This window comes from Phasianus colchicus, chromosome 12, assembly GCF_987193195.1.
Source record: "Phasianus colchicus chromosome 12, bPhaCol1.hap1.1, whole genome shotgun sequence".
NCBI lineage: Eukaryota > Metazoa > Chordata > Aves > Galliformes > Phasianidae > Phasianus > Phasianus colchicus.
The window spans coordinates 4,817,359-4,838,722 of record NC_143447.1 but is presented as its reverse complement, the minus strand read 5'-3'; the positions used below and the strand labels follow the sequence as shown (position 1 = coordinate 4,838,722).

Sequence of the window (21,364 nt, the reverse complement as noted above, 5' to 3'; positions counted from 1 at the left end):
AAAGGTTGTTTATTTTTTCTTCATCTATAAACTTTCTTTAGAAACACACTTTCCATTTTAGGGCCCTGTTTTATGCTAATCCATAATTTTGTGCAATCTTTTCCATACTGCACCAAATGACAGGATAGGGTTGTTTTCCACCAATGAATATTTATATCACTTCAGCTACCCTGAAGAGGGCAGAGAGTCATATTATCCATCAAGTGGATGGGGCCAGACTCTTTTCTGTGCTGTGCACAAAAGAACACGGGCCGATGGGAAAGAACTGGAACACAGCAAGTTCCATACAGACACAAGGAAGAACTTCTGAGAGTGACAGAGCACTGGAACAGGACGACCAGAGAAGTTGCGGATTCTCTGAAGATATTCAAGATCCATCTGAACACTTCACTACACAACCTACCATAGGGAATCTGCTTTAGCAGGAGGGCTGAACTTCATGATCTTCAGATTCCCCCGCAATTCTGTGATTCTCTGATATACATTAGATTTGGAGATACCTCTTCATATAGATATATGAATACAATAAAATCTTAAGTGCTTACTATATAGAACATGAGGAAAGATCGTACCTGTAGCCAATACAATTGAGCCCGTAAGCTTCTTTGGTGAGGTGATTGTTTGAATTCAACTTGAATTCCTGATAGGAAGTTACGTCGGATGCTGCATCTAACTGGGAGGCGCATTTCCATCGGGACCTTACTAAAATTCACCTGGGAATAGTACAGAGCAAGTGTATCATTTAATAAAGCTTGAGGATAAAGAACATTTCATAATACCAACCAACAAACCAGTACGTAACACCTGCATTATTCATTATATCATGATCATATGTATTATTGAAATTACTCAAATTAAGTATTTGCATGGAAAGAAAATCAGTTATTTTGACAAGCACATTACATGCAACTTCAATTGTTCAAACCAAAAGGGTCTGTGTTATCTTAGTAGTTATTCAGCACACATTGGTGTAACTGAGGATGCTATCTCATCTCCCAGTTGATGCTTCTACCCCTGATTCTGACAGATTCTCTCTTACTTAGTAATAAGTAGACAGGAAATACATCAATATTGTCTCAATGTTACATCAGAACAAGATTTTTTACTTAATAGAACACAAAACTATTCCAATATAAAGTTTGCTTCACGTATTGAGTATTTTTTAATTGGTCATCTATCCTTAATTAACAAAATGCAAGTATTCTCACTGTCATTTAGGTGCTACAGTCATTTAAATGATGGAACTCGAAACATACCTCTGTAGCGCTGTCTAGTTTATGCCAACCTGGAGCTTGGAAAGCAGTCTTAGAAATATACTTTTGATAAGCTTGTTCCAATAGGTTTATTTGTTTTTGATTAAACGGCCTCCATTTCTGCTTCCGTTTTTCTTCCCAGACAACACCAGAACTGCAAGACATACAACAAGGTTAACCATTTAAAAATACTTAAGCCTTTCTTATACATACAAGCCACATAAAAAGATGCTATCCTCATTTTTCAGGCCTGAATGAACTATTATTTGCTTTTCTATAGAAGCTAAGAAAAAAAGCAAGCATATCCCATTTAAGTAAATTGCACAACAGGAAGAAAGGCAGAACTTCAATTTGCGTAAAAGGTTTCACCCATATTAATCACATAGACAAGACATTCCTATCGATTCAACCACACTGCTAAATTTACCATATACTGTCAAATTTTTGAGTACTCAAAGAAATATTTAGGCCTCTATGTGCGCTACCTAGTAATTCCTATGTAAGAGATTTCTTTTTTATTTTCGTTGTTAACAAGAGAAAGTCCCAGACTGTGAATTGACAAGGTTATTTCTTGGTCAGGTTGCTCTAGCTCTTCAGCTTGTAATGCTTTGGAAACCAACGCAACATCATCTGTGAAGAGCAGCACTCGTTGGCGACCATCCAGGAAGGAAACCCAGTGTATCTGAGTATTTGCATTATATGGAAATTGCCCACATTCATCCTGTATTGGAAAACAATAACATAATATATTACAGGAGTAAACCCACGATGTTTGTTTGTATACATACAGCAACAAGTTTACTGGTACACACAAGTAAACCAGAAATAAAATAATTTTCTGTTGTTAATTCAGTTTACTGCACCACACTGATTTCAAGGCATGTGGCATCTCAAAACGCTGTAATGAGAAGAAGCTGGCTGGTTTTTTTCTTTTCTTTTTTTTTTTTCCTCCCCTTTTTTCATTTATTTTTAAGTGCTTTTGAACTGTAGCAATAGTAGCTAGTGAGAAGAACTTCGACAATGATTAGTAAACAAAGCCCTTTGCAGAAAAGGGAACAACTTAGAATCCTACGTTATGGGGACAGAATACATTAAACTGCATACCATAAAACAGTAAAGAGAGACATGATTAAAAAGAGTTCAAAACTTCAAATGCAGAGATTTCTCATTTGTTACTTTGTGAGGCACAAGTGGCACAGATAAAAATCCCCTTCTTAAAAGTCATGCAAACATAATCATAATGATATACGAAGGAAATAAGTTTTCATGCAAACTAAATAAATATAATTTAAAATAAATGTAGAAAATCTGACTCAAGAAAGTGGTTACATGGTAAATGCTTGCTTCCCCGTTACTTAACAGAATACCTGATTAGTCTTATCCTAGATTTACCTCTGACTGCAGTTAGCCTCCCCCACCTCCTCACTCATTTTCAACAGAATCGTTTGTCTTCTGCACCCACTTAACAATATTTTAATATTGGGGGAGCTAGAAACACTACAAATACCTCTTGCTGAAACCCAGTTTTCTATTCCAAGCAAGCATTTCTCACAAGGAAGCCAGTCACAGAGTTTTTCCTAGAGCTCTGGGGAAATATTTAACCCAAATGCACCATTGCTTATAGTGATTTATGCTGTCCTTTGTATTATATAGATACTTCTATAGCCATAGCTCTTCACTGCTCTTCTTTAATATCTGAGGAAAGCATGGTGAAAACAGTTTGGAAACTGTATGAAATCCTCTATCCCTATCAATCTAAAAACTTGTTTAACTGAGAACAGGATCTGCTGGAGGACAAGATAGAAATGCCAAGGTACTGAAGAAACTTTCACTCTGAAAATATTAGACTTCTTACAGTCCTAGTCTGTTTCAGCATTTACTTCTCCCTTTCTGAGATTTACCTTCAGTAGATCATGTTCACCAAAGCTTTGAGTGTAGCTCCAAGCCAATTTTCTTGTTTTAGTTGGATCTGTCCACGCAAACAGGCATACTTGCTTTGGTTTCAACTCCATTTCCTCCTGTAATCCACTGCAGTTTAAAATAATAATAAAATTAAAATAAAGATTATATAATTCCTTGTTTAAAGATCACTGTTTAAAGTAACACAACATGTTATGGTACCATACACTCTTCTGATCCAGCCTCCTGGAGGTGAGGCATGAAGGGCATAGGTGATCATCTCCAAGCTGTAGCTAGGCTCTCGGTGAATATGGCCTATACTCTCACTTTATCTTCTCCAGTTTCTCAAACAGTACTAACTGCTTAATAGCAGGTAAAGAATACTTCATTAAATGAATGATATAGCTTTTTCATTATTATTACTTTTTATTGAAAACATTATTATTTACCATAATGGTAAAAGAGAACTATTACTTTCTTCTCAAAGGATATCCACTCTAAATAATTATCAGTGAACTGTTTCTTTCACATACCTCTGTTTATATCTGAGGGAGTCCCATGAAGTATGGTTAACAATAAGAGCTGGGGCAGCTCCCTCATGGTAATCTGAGAAGCTTATAAGAGTAGAGTGCTCTGACACATTCACCTCTACCAATAAGCCCCCTGTCTGGAGTAAAAGTTAGAGAGAAAGTTCAGTATTTGCTCTATGCATACATTCAAAGTAGAAGAGGCTAAATTATTACTTTTATATCAGTCTTCCATGGGTCTCTTACAAACAAAAAAAGGAAACTTATTCCATATTATCTAGTAACAGTAACATCAAACACACGTAGTGGCTTAATTAAGACATTTGTAGCATTCACAAAATATCTGTAGGTTTAAATTAAAATTTATACTCTGATTGTAAGAAAAATGGCTTTTAAAATCAGATGTGTAACATTTTTTAAAAATTACTATATTTGGCTACACTTAGTAAAACCAATAGGCAGACATTTCCTTCCATAAATTTTACAAAACTGAAAGACAGGAGTCTAGATGACTGCATCATAGTTCTTAAAATGTATGATAAATTCAGCAATCGTAGATTAACAACTGATCACTAAGCAGAATATTTCTATTGAATAAATCTCTAAACAAATCACACTGAGTCTCTCATAACAGCTTTCAATATCCTGCTTTCCTCCAGTATATCTCTAATACAATGACACAACCAAAATGTGTACAGCTCAGTTTTTTCTTCTATGCTGAAAGGCTGCACTAAGGGTAGCTGTGGAATGGAACACATCTGCTTCTGAAAGGAATCCTACACATTCTCCAGCTCACAAAGGCATATAAGGAAAAACATTTACCCCTTTAAAGACAGCATAAAACTTCACTATAAGACCTAGAGAAGACTATCTTGCAAATCTGAGCTATCTATTGTCTTAGAATAGTAAATAAAATAAAAAGCGTGCCAACAGAATTTTAGAATACTGATGACATCTTGCTCTGAAAACACTTTCCAGCTGCTTCAGCAAAGCTGGAGATAGGTTATCTTCACGTTCGACTGTATTTCAGCTAACTATAATAGAGCGTTATCTCCCAAGACTCACCTGAACATGCCACATTTACATGCATGTTCACTAATTCACTAATGGTAGAAGAAGCTGAACTCTGAAATAATTAAGATTTAACTAATTCAATTGTAAGTTTATTCATGAGCTCTTCTTTTCTCATTGAGAAAACATGACAGACATTGTATTTTAGGATAGTTACCTTAAAAATGAAACAAAAAAATACTCAAGTCATTCATCAAATGAATAAGTGTAAAAGATCATTTTTAATTGAATAGCAGTTGAGCATCCTATGAGCTTGTCAAAAACCATATCACCTTGACTGCTTCCAACAGCTATGAAAACTCTGAGAACATCATCAACACGATTCACAATCTTTTCTATGAAACAGAACTGAAGTGTGATGCGCCAAGACCTTAAAGTAGAAGGCGTCTATCTCAGTCATCTCTAAGAGTCAAGCTGCATTAAGTTCAATACTACAAAACTAAAATAAAGTATTAAGCATGGACCAGAAAGAGTAGTAGTCTCACCAATTCTTCCAGCCTCAACAGAGTGCCATTATCTGGGACTTGAAAGAGGAATGGTTTGGACACACTATGAAAGCCAACTACTCTTACACAAAGTTCACCAGATGAGTTTTCAGGCCAGAATGGAAGACACTGTAAAACAAGAGATACGCAATCACTTACAGCTCATATGTATTCAACATAGTAAATCAGTAGTAAGTAGCCTTGTATGACGAACTTATTTGCCTTAGGCTCTTACCCCAGTTCCTAGTGATAGACATACTGTGTACATTTAATAAGTTACCTAAGTTGAAAGACTTAATTTACCCAATATATGTCACCTGTGCTGCTCACCACGACCTGAGATATGTGAAGAGTCCATGTCACAGCAACAGAGGAGACAGAGCATTGACAGAGATGTTATTTTCTTAGATGACAGCTAAAGACCTGCTATTTGCTATTTATCTCTGATAACATCCAAAGGAAGCAAAACAAAAATTACCTCTGAAGATGAGATATAATTCCATTTGTTTGTTGGAAAAGAACCATTAGGACCAATTTCACCAACTTCTAGTTCCAGAGAAGATTTGTTTGCTATCGTGTAGAATGGAGTGAAGGTAACTATCCTTGTAAGGTTAAAACTGCTCATTTTGATACTGACTCCAACCTGTTAAACAAGGAAAATTGGTTCAAACAACCAACAGGAAAATTAAGAGAAAAGTCATGATGGATGAAAAGAAAAGCCCGTGTTAAATTAATTACAAAGGCTAGCTAGTTCTGAACACCTCTGAACATGAGAATGAAGAAGTGCATTATACAACATGATTAGTCCAAAGGCAAAAAGGATAGTTTTAGCTGTAGTATTTGGTAGCATATAGTATCAGTTTAGCAGGAGCCTCAGGTAGTATTTTTTTGTGTCTTTTTTTTATTTTAATTTTTATTTTTTATTCTGTGTAGCTTCAGAGGTACTTCAGATGAAGTTGCTAAGTCAGGCTCTAAGTAACCCCAAAAGCTTTGAGTTTTCAACAAGTGACACTTGTGTCTTCAGTATTAAAATTCAATACTATAATCTCAAAAGACCTTATATAACAGGAATTGGTTAATTTTCATTTTGAGGTTTGATTTAAAAACTAGTGAAACAAAAGCCTCAAACAGAGAAAAACAAGTGCCCCAAGAGACCCATAAAACACAGAAGAACTTTCTTACCAGATACTCCATGCTCTTAGCTGAACACCTGACACATCCGTAGCTTCCTACAGTATCAAGGGAAAAGCTACTGGACCAAGTGCTTGTTGAAATAGATAACTGGATCTACACACAAAAAAGGGAACATGGAAAGCGCTTCAATAAATTAATTTTACAGTTCATACATTATGGAGTGCTACTATATGACACGGAACGGTATCAAAAACACATTTAAGTGCTTTTAAATCCTTCAGTAAACTAAAATAAGCTTAAGCACTTAGTATCACTGTTCATTTACAAGAGCACGTGCAAACATGGAAAAAATACTATTTTGTGGTGCTTTACCAACTTGAAGGGGGGGGTGAATGGAATAAAATAGCACTTGGTCAAACTGTTTCTTCAACCACGAGTAAAAAAACATTGAGAGGGAAAGAGGAGTCATCTGAAGAAAAAAAGAATACATCTACTGCTACAGTACTCTTCATATGACAGGCAAATACCCTGTCAAACAAAGTATGTCTGTTTAACACTGGACAGAATATTTACATTAGGCATGTTAAATGGTGAAGATAATTAAGATAATTTTGTGATTCCTTGTTATTTAGTGGAAAATACCTCCATAGGAATATTCACTTCCAATTTACATCCTCCATCCTCTCCCTAAGGGAAGAGTTTTCTGGCAGGTAAACTAGGAGGGTCCCCACTGACACTGCAGTCCCTACCTACTCTATATCATCAAACAGATTCTCATTGAGAGTAAAGTTAGCTGACTGTATGCAGCACAACATCCAGAAAGGGCTGGGAAAGCATGCAGACAGTAAGTCTATTCTACATACTTAGTCTTCTAATGAAGTGTGATTAGCCTTCTAAATGTATAATTAATGATAAAGCAGAAACGAAATCAAACAAAAACAAAAAACCAACCAACCACCACCCAATACATTTTCCTGAAGTTTTATGTCGCTTGGAATGAAGAGAGTAAGTAGGTAAGGAATACAGATTCCTTTTCTTCTTAACAGCATGTTTTCAAAGTACAACCCCCACCTAAAATAAGCATACCTTATTTTTACTGAAAATATTTTTCTTCTTGAAGGAGAACAGAACAATATCTCTGTATTCTGCCGGATGCTTCACATGAATGTCTTCAGCTCGATACTGAAGAATACGAGAAGTTTTGTTGATTATCCAGTATGGACTGAAGACAGACAGGATCATACGACTTCCAATTCGCCTGATATGTATGTACAAGTCCACTGTCATCACTGTTGCAGAATGTGATGTAAAACATACTGAAAAAAATTCAGGCATCCCTTCATGAATTTTAAGATGGCCGTTCCAGTTTTTGCCTTGGTATTTCATCAACACAAGCTCCATTATTTCCCCATTGATTCTGGAATGAAAAACATCTGCAGCACTCCCTTCCAGCAATTCATGAGCTTCTGCTGTTCCCTGCAATAAAATAATAATAATAGATTTAGTAATATAATAATAAATTATAATAAAATTATATCCCTTCCAGCAATTCACAAGCTTCTGCTGTTCCCTGCTGTTGCCTTTATAAAATTATAAAGGACAAATTAGGCTGTTAAGACATAAAACGTACACATTCACAAAACAGCATTTTATTCTTCTCTTGCAGGATGCTCATTTTTTAGATATTTTTAGCACCATGTCACAACATCCAATCACTTATTTGAGCCTGATCCTATGAACAATCCAGGGTCAACTGCACTTCACTTGTCTAGTCTTTACTATCCTGCAAGATGTCAAGATGACAAACCAATTCCACCGTATCCCCTGACCCAGTTCCCTCCCTCCTCTATGATTTCAAATGGATTTTACAATCATGCTACAATGTGCAGCAACACTGAACTACTCTGCACTTACCTCCAGTAAATATCTCAAGGAGTATGGCAGAAGGTTCCTCACAGTCAGTGTAGGGTGAAGGTGGATAATATAGGCAGGATCCCACTCCTCTCCATATGCTGAAATATGGTTTAACTGATCGGGTACTGCTGTTGTGCTGACTATTAGAGGCAAGAAATTTTTCTCGGTGGCCGGACATTGTAACAAACACTTTACTTCATTGCTCCTATGTAGCTCTTCTCTCCAGGCAGTGTTAGTTGTGGACTCTCTAAACTGACCCTCTAAAATTCCCGTTGGTCTAACATACAGATGACACCTATGGAAAGAGGACAGGAACGGTACACAACCGCACGTTGACAGCTAACATCAACCAGTTCTAAGTAACTGCTAACATTCTGCAGGAATTTTGCAGCACATTGTGTAATTACCAAATGAAGACTTTTTTTCTTTTTGCCCAATCAGGAAGAGCTGCAGATTTAAGCTTCCACAGTAATGCTATACTTGTTTATCAGTATTGCAAAGAATAGCCCTATAGAACAGAAAAGAAAACACACCTGTATGAATGTAAAGGAACATGAAATTCCTCTTCAGGCTTGGATGCGCCAATTGGCTCCAGCAATCTATAGTCACTAGTCAGTTTATAGATTACAAATGGGATAGAGAAATGGTTCTTAATCTAGGATCAAAAGATAAAGCTTTCGTTACATGTGTTTAGTAAAAATTACTGAAGGGAAAATTAGGAAGGGTGTCTACGTAAGAGATACACTTCAAAAAGAAAACAACAGGCAACTACATGAGAAGATTATGTTAACTTTTAAATTCCATGAACTGTAAAAACATGTTTAAAATGTTAATTCACATAAAAGGTACATATTCAATCTCAATGTTCACAACACTAAAAAGCCAAATAAAAAAAAACCTAGCTTTTTATTTTTCAGAGAAAAAAATCTTATAAAACACATAAAAAAATAAATACAGTAAATTATTTAATTTGTCTCTAATTAGCTTTTTGGGAAATGCAGTATTTCAAAGAAATGAAACCAAACGAAACATGCCCATGAAGAACAAAAAAAAAAATCACTCAGAAGAACATTTCTTTCAGGTTTTGTTTTTGTTTACCTGCAGAGGAGATCGTACAGTAACAACCTTATTTCCTTCTGTAGCATCAATCTGTACAATGATAGAGTCTGAATGACCATCAAGAAGGCTTTTTATGTTGTACAGTCGACGACCTGGTTTGCCAATGGGAATGTTTACCACTCTTTCATATCCTTCCAGTTCTAATCCATAAAAATATACAAGTGTTAATTATGCAAAACATAACTAATACTACAGTTTTAAAGAATATGCAAAACATAACTAATACTACAGTTTTAAAGAACAGAACAACATCCAAGTTTCTCTAGATTCAATAACAAGTATGAGAGATGGCTTCTAGCAAAAACAACCTAAAGTGGTATTTGAGAACCTGGGAAAACTGAAGCTTCAAGGCAGAACACTCCTGAAGATCTTAACTTTTAATGTTATAATTTGCATAAGAAATACATCAAAGAATACACAAAAGTATTTTTTGAATGAGTTAAGTCCAAGGGATCTGCGAGACAGTTTATCAATGACCATAGTAAAACACCTATTTTATCCAAAGGGCTAAGAGAAAAAGTGTACTCAGCACTCCCATAACTAGAATTTCTACCTTCTTAAACATGCCAATGCTAGGCCTTGTGATTGTTTGGATTTTTTTTTTTTCCAAATTGCCATCAGTACTCAAAAATAGTTTTAACACAACAGACATTACTGAATTTAACTGAGTCGAGTCACCCATTTTCCCATTCTCAACATATTATACCATACAGTGTTCCCTAGCATAATACCTAAATTTAAAGAGAAAATGGAGCTCTCCTGTCGGTACAAGGCAGACAGCTTTCTGCGTTGAGGAGCTTCAAAAACCAAGTATTCCAGTTCCATGTTCTGACCACTTCCTACAGAGTGCACGTTTTCTTTTTCAGCTGAATTAACAATTCGAAAACTGGAGCCAGGAAAGACTTTGAGAGGAACACCGAGGGCATTTTTCACTATGAAAGGAGCTGTATCTTTAAAGGAATAGTCAAATGTAGATGCAGTCCCTTCTGAAAATGCCTGCAATTAAGAACATTCATAGTGATTATTAACTTAATTATAATTATGTAATCATACATAAATAGCTACAGAAATGGAAAATTTCAAGTCTTAAAGAGAAAGTGCCCAGCAAATAACATTCTGAATTACATATGTAGATATAGATTTATAGCGTATATAGGGAAAAATATCTATGTGTAATTATGCAAAGTATTACTTCAGGGAAGACAACTTTCATAAGATTTTTCTGTCATTTGGTAACTTACAGTAAATGTTGATACCGCAATAATTATACATGCATAAGGATTTTTGTTGTTGTTAGCAGGCTTTACAAGAAAATGAAATGAGCTGGGACACAACATTGAAGTCACAAACACATCCCCATCCTTTGTAGTTTACCACAACTTTGGCTTACAAACATCTTTTTTATTACACAAGAACCATATTAGCTGATCTCCAGTGTAGGCTTAGAGTATAGCAAGTATTAGCTTATAAACTGTTGTTCATCTGGAAGTTAAAAAAAATGGACACAAGATACTTCTGTACAAATGGTTTGATCTCTGCTACAATCTTACAGAAAAGAAGCAGGCTGAATAGAAATAAAACCCTCTAATTAACGTAAGGGTTTCCTACAGTGCATTTTCTTACGTATTAAGGGAAATTTACTTCCTTTTCATCTTTTCTCCCTCAGTCCTGCACACAAGCACACCTGTTCCTCTAACACAGAAATTGCCTTCTTCAAAAGCTAGTACCACATTGTCGTTCACCCTTAAGGGCTATCACATTAAAATTTGTCATCCATGCCCGCTAACATTTGTCAGGGCTGTAGAACAATGACTAGCTTGTGACTAACGGCACAGAGATCTTCACGGGTCTAAACCCTCTACAGAGACAAATAATTTCATGCTTACCTTGGCTAAATTACTGAATACAGCAAGACAACATTTGGATATTGTTATATTCATTGTATCCTTTGAAGAGATGTTAACTGCAGTTTGTGGCTCAGGAAAAACAATGAAATCATCTCCAGGCATCAAACTTCTTTCTTGGACAGGGTTAGTCTTCATCTACAAGAAAAATTTCATTATGAATGCATTGAACTATTTTTCCTCCTATGTTACAACAGGAAAAAGCATGCACTACACTTAAAACCTTCTCCAAGCAAAGGAATAGCTACTTAACCTTGTAAATCTGATACATCTCAGACAAACTTATCAGTAACATGGAAGTTTTATACCAATTCTGAAGGCAAGTTATTTCATTTTCTAACAACACATGGGTTACATGCTACAGTCTGCCTGTGTACTGCACAAATAACTTCATTCAGAAAAACTTTCTGATGTCAACAGACTGAACTTAAACTTGTAAAATTCAAAGCAACAGCATCAGGTCAATGTTCCATTACATAAAATGATTAAAAAACAGCTCTCTACTCAAACCTAGTATTTACATAGTTTCTAGTACATTTACATACTTCCAGCTTTAAACTCCATTGCTTCTTTCCTCCTTCAATTCTTTCAATTAGAGGTTCCCATACTGCATACGTTTCATTGTAGTAATGAATCTAAAGAAAGAATTAAAATTAAATATGGCATATAAAAACAAAGAACTACATTCCTTCCTATAGCAATTAATATACTATCACATTAAGAAAACAAAGCGAAAACTTCCTCAATCTTTGATACACATTTCAGAGCTCTAGCATTAATTTTTAATAGCTTAAAAAAAAAAAAAATCAGTACATACAAGTGAAATATATCATACATTTTTCTTTATTGACACTATCTTTAAAAAGCACTGACTATATAGCATGCTCGTAGAAAAACTGAGCCAGATAGTCCAGTAATATCATAAATATCTTTTGCTGATATGCATTCTCTGTTCTCTCCCCTACAACATCTGTGAGAGTAGTTTTGGGATAAGAAACTTCAACACTTATTTCAGTGAGGACTAGATTATTCCACAGTTGTAACTGCCATTGGAGTCTCTTATTGATTCCATGTACAGCAGTGCTTTATGGGTGTGAAGTCTGTTCACACATCAAGCTACCTCACAGCTTGGCTACTGAGAATAATCAGAGCATTATGGTGTAAACCAATGTTAGCTCAGCACACAGAAACTACCAAAAATCAAGTTACTTGACAATTAAAACATTTCTGCACCTACCATAAACTGCTAATGATTTGATGGTACCAACCTCCAGTGACATGTCAGCAGAGACTTCCATCATTGAGGACCAGTTCTTAAGGACACCAGAAAATACAGATTCTACTAACAATAAAGGGACAGTACGATGCCCCAGACCACATTCCAAGGTCATCTGAACAGATTTCACTACAATGTCGAATTTCTCTTGTTTCACAGCATGTTCATGGTCCTTAAAAGTTTCTGTTGCTTCTGTAGCTACATCAACACCAAGAAACCAAGCATTGCACTGATCTATAGGCTTCACTTGCCACAAATCTTCAGGAACTTCAGCTGCTCCTTTAGAATCCTCCTCTGTTGTTTTTGGTTTTATGGCAGCCATAATGGTCACCACAGTATTCAGAATTATTGGTGAGATCTTAAAAACAAACAAACATCACTTGACAAATTTTTAAACTGACAAGCATTTAAAACACGATAGATGGAAATAGCAAATAATTCCTCAGCTCCTGATACAGGCATGCAGCACAGATGACATTTAAAAGTTACGTAACTTAAGTTTCAAGACAAACAAACAGAAACTATTCGTGGACCTCCCATTTTTCTACATTTTCTAGTTCCTCCCTCAGAATACCACAGGCTCAAGAATAATATTCACAAAAAAGCATATCAACATGCTTATATATAACGTCACTTTATTAACAGTACAGCCATCAAGGGAGTTAAAGCAAATGTACTGTTGTTCCCAATTTCTGATTTCATCTCTAGTCATTTATTCAGAACACAAATGATCATTAGTGAATTTATAAGTGTTTGCAAATTATATGAATAAAGACCTTTACTACAGATACACTCAACAATTTACCTACTAAGAACACAGTATTTCACGATATATACCATTCTGAAAATCACATTAAGAGCCTTAAGTTAATATGTACTTCTATGCACACACTTGTTTGCAAGTGCCTCTCTGAAGAGAAAAAACAGTAGAGGTGGAAAGAAAACACTTGTTATATAAAACTGGAAGAAACTAATAGGAGGAATCTTAGTATCAAATATTGGAGTTCGCTCCATATTGCCAAGAAACAGCCAAAACAATAGACAAGTAATAATTTGCCCAACACAGAGCAGCTCTGACAAATAGAAACACCTATTTCCAGAATTCAACTGCTGTGAAAAACTAATGTTTAGGAGAAGAATATACAGATTAAAAAAGTCTAAGCAATAACTCCCTTGAGAAAACAGAGGTCTTCTTTCAAAGACAGCTTTAATAATCCAACTTACCTTTATAGTAAGCTCTTCTATTGTTACAACCACAGTCTGCAACCCTGAAACATGCATCATATTTTCCATGACCAAAGAACATGGTTGTAACACCTGAGTGAAAAATATAATTTAATCAGTGAAGTAGCTCTTGGATCCCAGCCTTTCAAAATACTTGTATTTTTTCATCCTATAGGCCATAATGATGACATAAATAAGTGGTTTTAGAGGAACAGCATTCTTTCTATATTACTATGCTCTATACTACTGTGCTTCATTCCAGCTTTCAAAGTTGAACTAGAGCTCTTTTGTACTGATTAAAACTCACAAAATTAAATACAGATTAAAAATACATTAAAAAAAAAACAAATCCAACACGCAGGTATAGTCATAAGCCCCCCAAATCCTTAAGAACTCTAAATATATAAGCAAAGATATCCCATGCAAAATTAACTACACAGGCCATCTCTACAGTTCAACACGCCCACTAAGAGTTCTTGCTACAGAAGTCAAGCCTTCATACCTTCATTATCTTTCATACATTGGTTACCTTACATACCTTAGTTACATTCTTGTCCTGTTTTTCTCTGAGGAAAGCACAAGCCAATACTTTGAAGTCCTTCACTTGAGCAGTCATCCTCTGTGCAAGCTTTCCTGATGTCAGAGAAAAGTCACATTGGAAGGAAACTTTCAAGGCAGGGGCATCAGCGCTGGTCAAATTAGCAACAAACACAATTTCTGGATCCATGATCACAGCTTTTACTTTCATATTTGGCCGAAAAGGCGTTTCTGTGAAAACAAGTAAAACCAATCTTGAATATGAAAGGCTTGAAAGCATTATTATATACGTAATATCTAATCTTCACACAGAAATTGTTACATAGCTTTTATAGGTATGAATTTCATGAACATCTCATCTTTTATAGAAATACTGTAGCATTTCACTGAAAGTCCAAAACCACACAGCACCCAGAATTCAGGAAATTGGTGAGGCATTTTGTCCATTTCAATAAACTGTTCAAAAAACTGTTTCAATATACTGAAGTTGGTCTAAGCACTGGCTCTATAAAGCCATGCTGAAAAAAATCACTCTTTTCTGATACAATATAAAACAGAAGGTTCACTCCTACCACTCTGCCAAAATCCCCCAAAGAAAAAGGGAGCTGATGAACAGGCCAGATCACATAACCAAAAAGGTCTGACCAAAAGCTAAGCAAGACTGGCAATCACTCAAACAAAACCCAACTAAGAGATGATCTCTTACCTATTTCTCATCATACCATAACTTCAGTGTTTAACAAAAAAGTCTTGACTTAGTTTTCCACAACTTTGAAATAACATATAATTATCATGCTTTTAAACAACAGGACATAGTTCCAAAATTCTCAGCTTGCAGATGTGTAAGGTACTCACTGCTTCTCATATTTGAAGAGCAAGTTGTTTCTTTTTACTTTCTTAACTACTATCCACACAATCCATCTTACTCTATGGATGCTTTCTTTGCAGAAATAGGTAAGAAAAAAGAAAAACACTTCAACAGTAGTAAATTTTAATATTTAGTTCAGCTGGAGAGCACTTCATTACTCGACACAACAATTAAGCATTTACTACTGCACACAGTAAACTACGGCTTGAGTGGCCAGTTTATACACTGTGAAGAACAAACCAAGTCAGGTAGCAAGACGCATCCTGAGCACTTCTGGATGATTTATTTTCAATATGAAATCTGTAAATAATATTGGGGGAAAAAAGGCAGTTTTACAGACCTGTTTCTGGCTTTGATTTACCAGAAGTAACATTCTTCAAATGGAGTTGTGTTGATCTTTCTGTTGAGGATGTTGGCATGGAGTTAATGAAAAAATCTGCTACTGTCAACAAAAACTCCATACTGGCACACACGTATAGCTTGTCAAGGATAGCAACAACTTCAGTTCCATTTTTATCCTGTTTGTAACTCAAATCTATCATAGAACTGTCATTCGCGTTATCTTTCTTGTCTATCATTCTGGAAAACAAGTTTAAAGTGAATTATTTCTGCTATCATAACATATTAATAGAGAAAACAAAGGTGCATAAATAGTACATTTTTCCTCCCTTTGTCTTTTAAAATACAGTTATGAAATACACAATCTGTGTTGTCTACAGAAAAATGATACAGACTTTCGTCTAACAAGCAATTTGAATTTAAAATCTGTTGTACAATTTGGGAACTACATAAGCACCATTTAGCCATCAGACCAAAGTTTCAGGACACAGAACTCTAGCTGAGACAGAGTATACACTACTAAGCCGTTCTACATTGTAGTACTCAAGTTTCATGGTTATTTTTCATTTTGGATGATCTAGAAAATCAACATATAACAAGTTATAACTGTTTAACATTATTAAAATTACATCACTAACTGCATTAGGGCACAGCAAGACTGACAGTCCTGCTACATATTAATGCCATGTGAAGCAAAATATGAAGGAAAGTCTTCTTCATAAACTGCACAGAATTTTTTCATTTCTTATCCACTCATACTCACCTTGCTGTCACATTCTGAATTCCTTCTCTGAGATCATCCAAGGTGCATGCCTTAAGTTTAACATTCACATCCATTGAGCCATCAGAGAGTATCTTCCCTGATGATGCCATGAGATGTAGTCGGAGTTCACCAAGGCATAATTTCTCATTATGCAGTGGAAGCAGGGACTTCTACATAATAAAAGTCAGTAAAACTAGTTATTACAGAACTAAGTATTAAGCACAATTCTTGTGATACTACTCACTAGATGCACATTCTGATCTGCAAATGGCAGAAGCCATCTGATATAGTCATTCCTTTAATCATACAAATGAATCTAAGAAACTAACTGAAAAAAAAATATAACAAACACGTTGGGTTGTAATACATGCCATTTCCAGTAGTTGTTCAGAATGCATGATGCAATGATACTCCAGCTAACTCTGAACCTCATAGGATCCCTACATACTCATCACACTAACTACATTTACAAGCAGGAGCTAAGGATTAAACTGAAAATATACAAACAAGACATTTAAATGAAATCCCATTACAGCTTCCTTCAACATCCCCTGAAACAAAAAGCAAGTTACTGTATTACAGTTGCATTAAACACAAGCTACCACCCATTTGCTATAACCAAAGCTTAAAAAGAATGCAGCTTCTTAGCTAGATAAAGGCTATAAAGTCATGATAACAAAGCAATATTACATGTTTCTCTTCTGCTTTCAGCACAGAAAGGTTGTCTGTTAACTGTTTACACTCAGGACTGTGTAAGACAAAACTATGGATGGCATACAACACATTGGGCCCACTTACTAACTGTGTAAGAGTCATGAACTGAACTGGTATCATGAAGGCTGGCAACTCCTACAACTGAAGATCTCATTTCATAGATCTGACAACTGGAATCAAGCTTTGAATGACCAAAAGAGACATTGGGTCATTTTGGTTGGTTGATTCATTTTTTTAACTGTGAATTTTACACTGACATTCTTCAAATTCAGGTCATTTTCTGCTCAAAGTCTTCAGCTTGCAGGATAAATTGTATAGGATCCTTAAGACAAGGATTACAAAGCATTACAACAGCAGAAATTCTCTGTTTTACTATCTTCAGTTCTGCCCACGTAAGAAGCAAAAGTTCCCCACCCCACCAGTGTAATAAAAGCTTTGTTACAGACCTGGTCCATGTCACTATTGTAGAGAGTTACTGAAAGTGACTCAAAATTGAAGTCAAATGTAAGCATTGTATAACATTCTGCAGAAGACTGAGATGTAGGAATTTCTTCTTGTCCTAAAGAAGAGAGCATGTTAGTGAAAAGCAAATATTTGCATATTCCTTTAGAATACTGAGATTGAGGACAACTTTCCAGGTTTGCTTTTTTTTTGTTTGTTTGTTTTTTAAACCAAGCTCAGAAAGTGATAAAAGGAAGAAAAATCTAACTCAAAAAGACTACTCATGATGATTTGCAATTTTATATATTCTATAGGATTCTGCCCTCTTGAATGGTTGCTACCTATAACTCAGTGGTTTAAGAACTTCTAGCAAGTTGTCATTAGTTTACTGTGGCAGTTCCTCACTTGTTTTAATGAATAACATGAATAACTACAGCAAATATCATTACTATTAACAGAGCATTCATTGCTCTCTTCCTTCTAGATTCTTTCCATATTATAGCATTTCAACTACTAGCTTAAAAAAGAATGATTTAATATTGAAAGTTGACAAAATGTTAACATTAAGGACAAATACTGTTTACATTAATGCACACTTAAGATATTAAAAGGCACAATTATAAAAGCCCAGGATGTAACATTTACATTCTAGGCAGCTTGTTTCTGTTTTATCTTTTTTTAAATCTGAAACTTCAGCCTCTGATATAGGCCAAATAATTCCACCCTATAAAAGATAACTGGCAAAATAAAAAGCTACAATATTTATATATATGTGTGTGGTTTTTTTTTTACCATCAACAGTTTGCATTCCAATATTTTCATACACATCCTCTAACTTTTCATATAAAAATTGATAACATTAATAAAAAGTTTATTTATATACATTGAAGCACTTCAGATCAATGATGCTTGAATTTGTCAGCAGTCCTCTCCTTGAATCTATTCAGTTACAGAATTTAACATACCCTTAGAGATATCAGATTCATTTGGAACCTTCTCTTTCTTAACCATCTGGTTATCTTCAATGCTCTGCTGCAAGGTATCTGGCTGGGAAGAAGCCCCTCCGAGGTTCTCAAGTAGAATTTTCATGACAACAGCTAGATCACCTTGAGTGAGAGCTATCTGTAAAGCAAAAAACCCACCACCTCAATTTCAGTGACGCTGTTTCCTTTCAGTACAGAACTCTATCAACAGCATACAACAGACAATATGTCAAGTCCACCATAAACATGTCAAGTAAGTCAAAAAGATCCTAAACAAAACATCCTAAATTCTAACCAAACTGATTTAATAAATGATATCTTAGGAAGAGATCATTTGTTACGAACAGGAGTTACAACAATACTACATATGTTAAATACTTATTGGTTTTGTGAAGGTTCCTTGGTTGCAGAAAGGTATGAACAGCTGCTAAACATCAAAGCTACTTAACAATTCAGTAATAAACAGCCAGATATCATTAAATCCATGAATTACAGTGTATACACTAAAGAACTGTCATTCAAAAAGGAACTTAAAAGTTCCTAAAAATCTGAATCCAATTATAACTTAGCAGGATCATTTAAAAAAAGCAGTAAAAAGTGGAAAAATATAGTCAGTTAGAAAGTAAAAAATATACTGTGTTAGAATATTTTCTTTCTTTTTTTTTTTTTTTTTTTTTAAATGGTACTCCACCAGTACTGCATTCCTCTGTGCTTCACCAGTGCTATATCTGGCGTCAGTACAGAGGAGCAAAGTAGGTATAATTTACTGTTAGGAGTCCTTCCAGTGCTTTCCTATCTACTTTAATTCTTATGGTTAACACAGTAAAAGAGAAAGTAATCCGCTCTAGCTGTAAAGACATAACTGTAATTTTCAACTGTTATGAATCAGTGACACACTTCTATTGTTGTTTCTAGTAAGTCTACTGAACGTTCAAATAAGCTTTATTTGATTATTACAGCTAAGCAAGTGGAAGTATTATATCTAGATTTATTATATCTAGATTTTAGATGTTAACTAAATAGATAAATCCTATTTAACTTCACTGTTAATCCCAAGGATAGCTCTACAGACACCCCACCCAGAAAAAAAAAGTTTCCCATTTGTATGCAACTACCAAAACTATTCATTATACAATACCAAAACTACAAACAGGATAGCCAACTACAAGTCTTAACATTACAAATTCCAACAAGATTACAAGCTTGGTAACAAGGATAAATACTATTCCAGAAGTGTAACTTTTGGCATAGTTCTGACATGCCATGATGTTACCTGCATTGGTTTCAGATCTCCTTTGATTCCAATTGCTGGGGTTTTATGATACCAAGTTGCTGCTAAATTTCTCTGGACCAGTAAAGTCAAACTCAGAGGACAGAGAATTTCAGAATCTGGTTGAGAATCTGCAGATAAAACGCATCTACAAAAAATGGCATAAGCAGAAAAGATATTAAATATCTGCAAAATCCCAAACAATAGCATTCTCAAAATTATTATTTTTAAACTGATAATCGTGCGTGTGCATATGTGCACTAATGCCCAGGTATGCAGTTAGGAGAGTAACTGAAACCCTCATCATTTCTTTTTCTCCATGAAGTTTTAAAGAATATGGACGTATGTTCATATATAAATGCACTCAAGCATAGCTTGGGCTTTTTTGTTTGCTTGGTTTTGGTATGTTTCCATTATCTACAATATTTCAGTAATAGAATAATGCTGTAAACAGAATATGGACCTGATTTCTTAGCGAACATTTCCCAAGACAGAAGACAACTCTATGTATACCTTGACAGTTTCAAATGAGTTAGCTGCACGTCCATGTTGTCAATGACCGGAGGAAGAGAAGATTCATCTGAAGACACTAATTTAAATTCATTCTGAACCCTGATTAAGCCAAGATCAGCTACCAAAGCATTACAGGAAGTTGAAGATTCAGGAACAACTATAACTGGAGCTTTCAAGTTAATATCCATTAAGAGACGGAAACTCTTCTTAGCAAAGTCTTTCATGCTGGAAGCAGCCATTTCCGCCGCCTGGACAGTGACTGCATTCAGGGCTTCTCGGGCAGTTTGGAAGTTGTTTAGGAAGTTCTGTTGGAAAGTAGTCAAGAAGGTAAGAATTCTAGGAGAGCGAAATAAATCTCAAAAAAAAATAAAAGTTCGAGACAAAATGTAGATTTCAGTTAAAGAAAAACAGTTCAGCTGTGTCAGAAATACTAATCTTCCAATTCCAAGAAAGTTTCTAAGAAAATGACAAAAACACACCAACACATGTACAAAGACACTGTTTACTTGATTTTTAAGATGTTTTTAAAGCTATCAACTTCATTCATTACTTGCTTGTGGACATCTCTGCCCTTACTTATTTTTTTCTATAGAACAGTGCAACTTTTAAACTGACATTTCTTCAGCAAAATACTTGCACATGCTTGTACATCAGCTCACCACAAGGTACTGGTGGCAGAAAACAGAGCTGATTAAAAGTTACAAAAACAACTCTTACTGTCAAGAAGAGAAACGTAGCTAATGTCTTACCAAGAGAGACATGAAGAATTGATGCAGATAAACTATTTGGATGCAGCCCACTTTCAGAGACATTTTACCATCCACCTTTGACATATCAGCATAGGCTTCCCCTGCAGTAGCATCTGGATAAAGTGACATTTGAAATCTGAAGACTTCATCTCCCATTATGGAGACAGCCTAGAAGATGAAGACTGTAGTCAACACTACCAAGCAGTGAGCTGTGATAGAATTATTGTTTAAGTTATTAAAGGATAAATATTTCCACGAACAAGTCAACAGATAACTACTGTCATCTCACTAGATTATCAGATGATAGTTCTATTTTTAACTTACGCTAATCTTCAGAATTAAAAATATGTTTTTACTGTCCTGAGATACAGGAAATAAACC

The 21,364-nt window shown here is 35.2% G+C and overlaps 1 protein-coding gene across 6 annotated transcripts in view; it reads right to left on the bottom strand.

The window, feature by feature from the left end:
- The window catches only part of VPS13C (vacuolar protein sorting 13 homolog C), a 182,616-nt gene that overhangs the window by 120,812 nt on the left and 40,440 nt on the right, over positions 1–21,364 (bottom strand). For all 6 annotated transcript variants that reach the window (XR_016470280.1, XR_016470279.1, XR_016470281.1 and 3 more), the window contains 25 exons: positions 20,984–21,151; positions 20,235–20,539; positions 19,725–19,869; positions 18,434–18,590; positions 17,474–17,586; positions 16,314–16,483; positions 15,552–15,790; positions 14,345–14,574; positions 13,807–13,899; positions 12,575–12,940; positions 11,852–11,941; positions 11,289–11,444; positions 10,134–10,398; positions 9,382–9,542; positions 8,817–8,938; positions 8,284–8,578; positions 7,456–7,845; positions 6,418–6,522; positions 5,714–5,878; positions 5,236–5,364; positions 3,686–3,819; positions 3,155–3,281; positions 1,739–1,974; positions 1,257–1,407; positions 573–713 (listed from right to left, as the gene is read on the bottom strand). Coding sequence is in view for 3 of the 6 variants with exons in the window: in XM_090148714.1 (XP_090004840.1) it covers positions 573–713; positions 1,257–1,407; positions 1,739–1,974; positions 3,155–3,281; positions 3,686–3,819; positions 5,236–5,364; positions 5,714–5,878; positions 6,418–6,522; positions 7,456–7,845; positions 8,284–8,578; positions 8,817–8,938; positions 9,382–9,542; positions 10,134–10,398; positions 11,289–11,444; positions 11,852–11,941; positions 12,575–12,940; positions 13,807–13,899; positions 14,345–14,574; positions 15,552–15,790; positions 16,314–16,483; positions 17,474–17,586; positions 18,434–18,590; positions 19,725–19,869; positions 20,235–20,539; positions 20,984–21,151 (4,653 nt within the window). In the remaining 3 variants the exon portion in view is untranslated. The remainder of the gene's footprint in view (positions 1–572; positions 714–1,256; positions 1,408–1,738; positions 1,975–3,154; positions 3,282–3,685; positions 3,820–5,235; positions 5,365–5,713; positions 5,879–6,417; positions 6,523–7,455; positions 7,846–8,283; positions 8,579–8,816; positions 8,939–9,381; positions 9,543–10,133; positions 10,399–11,288; positions 11,445–11,851; positions 11,942–12,574; positions 12,941–13,806; positions 13,900–14,344; positions 14,575–15,551; positions 15,791–16,313; positions 16,484–17,473; positions 17,587–18,433; positions 18,591–19,724; positions 19,870–20,234; positions 20,540–20,983; positions 21,152–21,364) is intronic.